This window comes from Brienomyrus brachyistius, chromosome 21, assembly GCF_023856365.1.
Source record: "Brienomyrus brachyistius isolate T26 chromosome 21, BBRACH_0.4, whole genome shotgun sequence".
In the NCBI taxonomy this organism is placed as follows: Eukaryota; Metazoa; Chordata; class Actinopteri; order Osteoglossiformes; family Mormyridae; genus Brienomyrus; species Brienomyrus brachyistius.
This window is the reverse complement of record NC_064553.1, coordinates 10,898,478-10,905,279: the sequence shown is the minus strand read 5'-3', so window position 1 is coordinate 10,905,279 and position 6,802 is coordinate 10,898,478. Positions and strand designations below refer to the sequence as shown.

At 46.1% G+C, this 6,802-nt stretch overlaps 1 protein-coding gene across 8 annotated transcripts in view; it reads left to right on the top strand.

Moving 5' to 3' along the window:
* Window positions 1-269: 269 nt before the first annotated feature.
* Window positions 270-6,802, top strand: part of atp11b (ATPase phospholipid transporting 11B (putative)) — a 31,347-nt gene continuing 24,814 nt past the window's right edge. For 5 of the 8 annotated variants that reach the window (XM_048988763.1, XM_048988756.1, XM_048988762.1 and 2 more), the window contains exons 1-5: window positions 271-646; window positions 4,558-4,674; window positions 4,845-4,934; window positions 5,384-5,464; window positions 5,890-5,997. In XM_048988763.1, the coding sequence (XP_048844720.1) occupies window positions 620-646; window positions 4,558-4,674; window positions 4,845-4,934; window positions 5,384-5,464; window positions 5,890-5,997 (423 nt within the window). In that variant the 5' untranslated portion in view covers window positions 271-619. Of the gene's footprint in view, window positions 647-4,557; window positions 4,675-4,844; window positions 4,935-5,383; window positions 5,465-5,889; window positions 5,998-6,802 lie in introns of all 8 variants that reach the window. The other 3 variants (XM_048988758.1, XM_048988760.1, XM_048988757.1) reach the window with 2 other exon arrangements.

Below are 6,802 nucleotides of genomic sequence, written 5' to 3'. Positions count from 1 at the left end.
TTTTTAGATGTCAGATTGGCTCATCGCAAATTCGTAATGGCTTCATTGCGTCACCTATCGGTTGCATTAAACATTGCAACAGAAGCAGTCATTTGGTCTTATTCAATAACTGATTCCTTCTGTTTTTCTCGTTGTCGTTCCTGGCTTCGCATCATATCCGTCAGAGTTTGTTGTTATTATAAGTTCTATTTCGTGGGTGCCCGGGCAGAGTCCCCCCCCCGAGGTTTTACCGCGAGAGGGAGCACTGGGCAGCCGCAACGTCACTTCCGGCGCCACTTCCGGCGCTCTGTCAGTCTGCGGCTAACGGGAGATGAGGGCAGCAGACGAAGGCAGGGGAGGTCGGGGGTGGAGGGACCGAGTCTGAGACCGACGCTGCCGACCACAGACCTGGGGGGGGATCCTTCTCACGCAGTTATGAGAAAGAAGAGGAGAACCTGAACAGGGAGGGGGGACAAAAATAAATAAATAAATAAGCAGACACGGGGTAGCTTCTCCGCGGGGATCAGCCGCTGGACCGCTGCGGGGGGGGGTGGTGGAGGTGGTGGGGGGGGGAGCGCCGCCGTGTATGTTTTTGTGAAGTTGAGCGCGATCGTCGGAGCGGCGCAGAGGCACCGGCGGGATGCTGCGCTGGATACGACAGCAGCTGGTAAGCGGCCGAGCACTGCGCTTCACTGGCGTCTGGCTGTGGACGTGGACGTGAGTCCCGTCGACATACTACAGGCGGCCGGGGGGGTTTCCGACGGCGTACGGGTCTGGTGTCTTTTAAGCGGGGAGCCAGGCGCCTGGCCTCTGTCTCTGTGAAACTCATTAGGCCTCTTGGGTTTTTATATATATTTATATTTTTAGCAGTAATCTGCCTATGCGCATTGTGCGACATTCTGGAAAAGTTGTGTCACGATTAGTTGGCCGGGTAGTTAGTTTTAAGGCTGTCCGCCAGCGCGCGGCTTCCCCGTGCGGAGCACGAGCCCCCGGGTGATGCCACCTTCCTGGTTTCCCTCCTCCTGTGAGCCGGCCGGCCGAGCGCCGTATGCGCCGCACTGTCGCCGGCATTTGGGCTGTATTTCAGATAACAGCTCGGTCATAAAAATATATATCCGGGAATAACAAGATACAGGAAAGAGAAATTAATATCGCATATGATGGTCTGCACTCCCCTGACACTCTAGAGTACTGCTGTGGTATTTGGACACGGCTAAAGGTATATTTGACTGAAAATTAGTGTAGAAAGTAGCTCCAGTTTAAATATTCCCTCTGTTTTTCTATAATTGGGATTTTATAAAATAGTATCTTCAGACTACTCGACTCCCCATATTATTGTGTTATCTTAGCTGATAAAGCCATTGTGACGACTGTAAGCACATTTAAATTTAAATCCGGTTAATGGGAATAAAATGTCACTCGCTTTTTGTATTTTTTGGTTCCTGCCGTTTGACTTTTTTTTAACATAACCGAAAAAGTTTATTCCAAAGAACTGTATCAATATGTGGCTCAAAATGGTGTTTTTTTTCTCGGAGGGCAATGGCTTCTCGGAAACGGCCGCTTTGTTTACAGTCTTATATGTGAAAAGATGTCATATTAAATCATGTCTGTGGGTGTAGTGCATTAACATGATTGTTTCTGTCTATTTAGTATTAAGATTTTTAAAAGATACTCTTGTTTCCTACATGTCTTTGGTACGAGGTGATTTTTAAAATGGCATCGGTGAGCTCTGAGTCAAAAGATGGTCTCTAGTTTTGAAGAACTAAGCCATGTAAATGTATAAATGAATTCTGAGTCTGTTGGCATGTGCTGACCTGTTTGGAACCAGTTGCAGAGAGATGTGATTTCAGCCACTGTCCTTTTCCCTTGATGTACAGTGGCAGATTTTGACAACTTAAAAGTTGTGGGCTGAAAATGTCATCTTCAGGAGTTTTGTTTTCCGCAGCTGTAGTGGTGTTTTACTCTTCAGTGACGCTCTCGCTTAGGAATGTGTCATGGAGGTTGGGGTTTGTGGGAGGGTAGGTTGTTTCTGAGAAACCCGAATGACACCTAGGTAGCCTCCTCTTGCACCCAGACGGCGGCTTGGGTGTGGGGGCTAGTAAAGTCATTCATTCATGAACCTTGTTGTTTTTTCCCTCCAGATCTGTGTAGTGCAAGGAGGATTTTGCTTGTTGGAAGCTTGGAATGTGAAAGCTTGACTCTAGAATAGGGTCTTGTTTGATTTACGCTCTTGTTTTTTCCATGGGGAGGTGGGTCTGTGAAATTTCTGCCAGAGGTCCACATATTGTTAACAGATGGTGCGCTTAATGCCGTTGTGCGGCAGCCTGTTGTGCTTTGTGAGATCGTAGATTCCCCATTTTGGAGTTTTCTGTTCCCTTATTTTACTCATGAACCCTCCTCTGGGAGTTGGGGTAAGTCCACAAAAGTGACAGGGGTTATCTAATATGGTCTCATGTCAAGAGCTATACCTTGTAAATTCAAGTGAGTCCTGTCACAAACTTACTGTGGACCGCTTGGCTGCCTTTGGTGTATTAGGTAACGCTTCACGTTGTATGACCTCTGCTTTGAATCATTTGTATCCTAGTACACTTGTTTATATTTCTTTGTTCACGTTAAAGGTTTATTCTCCTGAATGATCCCCGCAGACTTGGAACATGATATAATTAGGTGTTGCACTTAGAAAGCCATTTCATTGTTCCCCGGTTCTTAGCCAGCTTATGTTTATCTTGTCGGATACTGGTTGTGCCAGAAATACCTGTGCAACGTTGAGGAGCAGGAAATTGGGAAACACCAATGCTAAGGTCTTGGGATTCTTGATTTGCTTCCCTTGTTGGAAAAGGGCTTTTTTCCCACCCTTCTTTTAAGTGTTATTTTGGTTCCCTAGAGCACAGGGATTGGAACCTCTCACCCTAGAGAGAATGTTTCTATGCCGTTTTCGTTCATATGACCCAAGCTATTAATTACTGTGTTGTTGTTTGGAGAGGAAGGAGGCATTTTAAGGTGTAAAGTGGATGCTGAATTGTGTTTATACCCCTGAAAGGGCTGGAAATGCCGACCCTTGACATACAAGGATGTAAAAGGAGTATTGTGGTGACTCATACGCTGAATAATCTGTAGTAAATAAACATCTCACTGCCTAGTTTGTGCAGTGGGCTCCAGCCTAGTGTACCTGCATGGTTTTGGCTGAAATCATTGGGGAATTAGTGTTGAAATTTAAGATCTCCCGGGCCTTGTCATCTCACCAGTTAAGCTAGGCTACAAACCCAGACCCATTGGCAACCTCCAGCTGTTGGCAGAATCAACGCAACTGCATCGATGATGAAAGTCGGTTTTTGAAATGCAGGGGGAAGTGTTTGCCAGTGCTGTGAGGGATGGCTGTCTGATAGCTGCTGTCCGTCGGCTCATGAAACATCCCTATGCTGATGCCAGATTAGTGTTGTTGTTTACTGCGATCATGTGGCTTTACCGTGCGGGTGTTTGATTACGCTTGAGCCGATTCCTGTGCATTCTGTGAGTCTGGGATTTGGATTGAGATGCTCTGGGGTTTGTAGTGTCTTTTTCGTGCTTTTTCAGCACAGTTTCACATTGTGGCCACAGAAAAGAACTGAGACCCTTGAAACTTTAATTCATAAAAAAAAAAACTTAATTTTCACAATGGGGTAAGGGGTCAGACTGGATTAATGATTTTAAAGAACTTATTTCATTATTTGTGGGATGCTCTGCCTTGCTATATTCTCTGCCACCTCTAGCACACCTGAATCAAGCAATTAATTTAGATAATGATCAGGGTATGCGGGTATTTGGGCCCTTTTATACGCCTAGCGATAGTTACTATCGATTGACCTTGAAGGTGAAAATATGATGCAGGTCAGTTATGTGTTTGATGTGAGTATTTTTTTTTTAAAATTCCCTACTGCAGAGTAAATGAGTCTTTGACAGAGAGTGCTTTTTAATTCGAAGCACCAACAACTATGATTGAGCAGCATGAAAGAACAACTGCTTTGAAGACACATTTGTTTTCTGGCATTGCTACAGTTCTGATTTTCTCAATCATGATCAAGCTAATGATCGAGTTAACAAGCCTTATCCACGAGGCCCAAACTATGGTTTGTAAACCCGGCATCACTATTAAAACATGGCATTTAATCAGTACAGTGTGCTTGTATTTTCTTCAGACTATGTTAGTTGTTGCCTTTGAGGGGAAAAAATCCACTTTTCTTGCCTGTCTACTGGATTTTTTGTATGCATTTGGGTTCTACAGTTTATGAAATCTAACATTTTTTATTTACATTTAAATGTTTAGCCTTTGTTGTATAGCTCAGCATGTGACAAAGCAGGAGGGAAACTGGACAGCTGTTATACTGTGCAGGGAGATTTTGTGGTGGATTGGATTTGGTGTATAAAAACACCATAGTTACCTGGTTAAATAATGCACAGGTTAGTAGCTTGTTTGGCTATTGATTGTTCTTTGTTAATCTTTTTCACACTTGACAGCTCCAGTCAGTAGCACATGATTTGTCTGGCACCCGTGACAGATTATCCGCCTGACCTCTCTGCCCCCGCCAACTTGTCCTCCAGGGTTTCGACCCACCTCATCAGAGTGACACTAGAACAGTCTATATAGCCAACCGGTTTCCCCAGCATGGTCACTACACCCCCCAGAAGTTTGCAGATAACAGAATCATATCGTCCAAGGTAAGGTCAGATTCTGGGGCTAGATAAGGGACTCTCTCTCTCTCTCTACAGGATAGAGTCTGGGAATTTTCAGTTCTAATTTTCTGTTCTCTTGTAAATGTTTGTGCGCTGCCCTGAAGAAGTGATTGTAAAAATATGCATCTTCCCTCTCTCTCTCTTCTGCTTTTCAGTACACTATTTGGAATTTTGTTCCGAAGAATTTATTTGAGCAGTTTAGAAGAATAGCCAATTTTTATTTTCTTATCATTTTCCTGGTGCAGGTAAGTGGGCTTCTTCAGCCTGCTCGTGAGGGGTGTGAGTAAGGCCTCGCCATGCATGTCGCTAGCTAGTGACCTCACCTGGTTGTCACTCACCTGGCGCTGACTCACCTGGCTCTGATTTCCTGCTTTACCTGCCGCTAACGGCCCGCCTCGCCTGCCGCTAACGGCCCGCCTCGCCTGCCGCTAACGGCCCGCCTCGCCTGCCGCTAACGGCCCGCCTCGCCTGCCGCTAACTAGATAACGTTACCAGCTCCTCTAGTTCTTTGCCCAGAACCTAACTCTTCCTGGGGAAATTTGCTCTTCCACCCGAATTTTTTTTTATTTGTGCTGTTTGTCCTCGGTGGGCAGGGGGGGGTATAGTTTAAACCCACTGCTTGTTTAGGGTGTCGTTTACGTGTCGATGCTACAAGCTGGTGTAACAAGTCCCCCCTCCCCCCTTTGTCGTCCAGCTGATGATAGACACCCCCACTTCTCCTGTGACCAGCGGACTTCCCCTGTTCTTTGTCATCACTGTGACGGCCATTAAGCAGGTAAGGCTCCCAGAGCACTGCAGCTTGCCCTCTCTCTCTCCACATTGCTAACAAGCCACATCTCCCACTGTGGTTGCTGCCTTTGATAAGAGCCCAGAAAGGAAATTCTTTCTAAGTGCCTGAAACGCCACCCTAGACATATCAGTCATTGTTTTCTGAATAGATCAAAATAAGGCCATAGCCTGAGTGACAAACTAGAGGCTTTTTAAAAGGCTTTTTAAACTGTAACGTAATTGAGTCCAACACGCCACGCTTCGGTTGGTTTGTCTTTTAACTCAGCAGAAACGAAGTACCTCTTTCCTCAAACCTTTAGCCCTTACTTGTAAATGTCGGTCTTGGAAGGCCGCCAAGCTTGGGTGGGGGGTTGGCAGTACCATGCTTCCTAATCTCACCCACCGCCGCCACCCCTCCTCTTCCCACGGCAGGGCTATGAGGACTGGCTGCGGCACAAGGCCGACAATGAGGTGAACGGGGCACCTGTGTTCGTGGTGCGGAGTGGCAGCCTGGTGCAGACGCGCTCCAAGAACATCCGGGTGAGTGACTGGGATCCTGACACGTAGGGGAGGGCCTCAGAGTGTCACGGGTGTTGATGTACGGCACTGTGCAAAAGTCTTAGGCAGTCAAATGTTTGACTATTTACCTTGATACCGAGGGTATATTTGCTATGAAAAAATTTACATTAGACTAGGGCTGGGGAACCTGATCCTTGGAGGACCGGAATGGGGGCGGGTTTTTGGGATGACCTCCAAATCAGCCAATAACAGTGGGTCCCCAGGACTGGAGCTGAGAACCTCTCCTTTATTATTGGCTGATTGAGTGGTCATGCCAAAAACCCACACCAGCTCTCCATAGATCAGGTTCACTATCCCTGCAATAGACGATATCCAAATTAACACTAACATGATAAAAACGAACAATGATTTCTCGTGTTCTCCAGAAAGTTTCTGATCTTGTTGGACAGCTTGAAGAACACACTTCAGTTCCCAAACCCCTCATCAGGGGCACCCCAGCCGTTCCATGTCTTTGTTACGTTTTACGACCAGCTCTCTTAATTAATTCTTAAGTAAATGACTCATTGAAATATTGATTAGCCAAACAAGGTGGGTGGTAGCCGAGTCCGAAAATACATGGGTGTTTTGAACGGCTGCTGCAAATACTAGGGTAACTTTAGGAGAGGTTTGGAAATGGTTAAGCTCTAACACACATTGACAGATGTTATATAGTAGTTTTACACCAACATTGTCTTCTTTGACTGCCTACGATTTTTGCACCGTACTATAGGAGCAGGTGGAAGCCCTCTTATCTCTGAGGCCTCCCCAGCCTGAGGGGTGAAACACT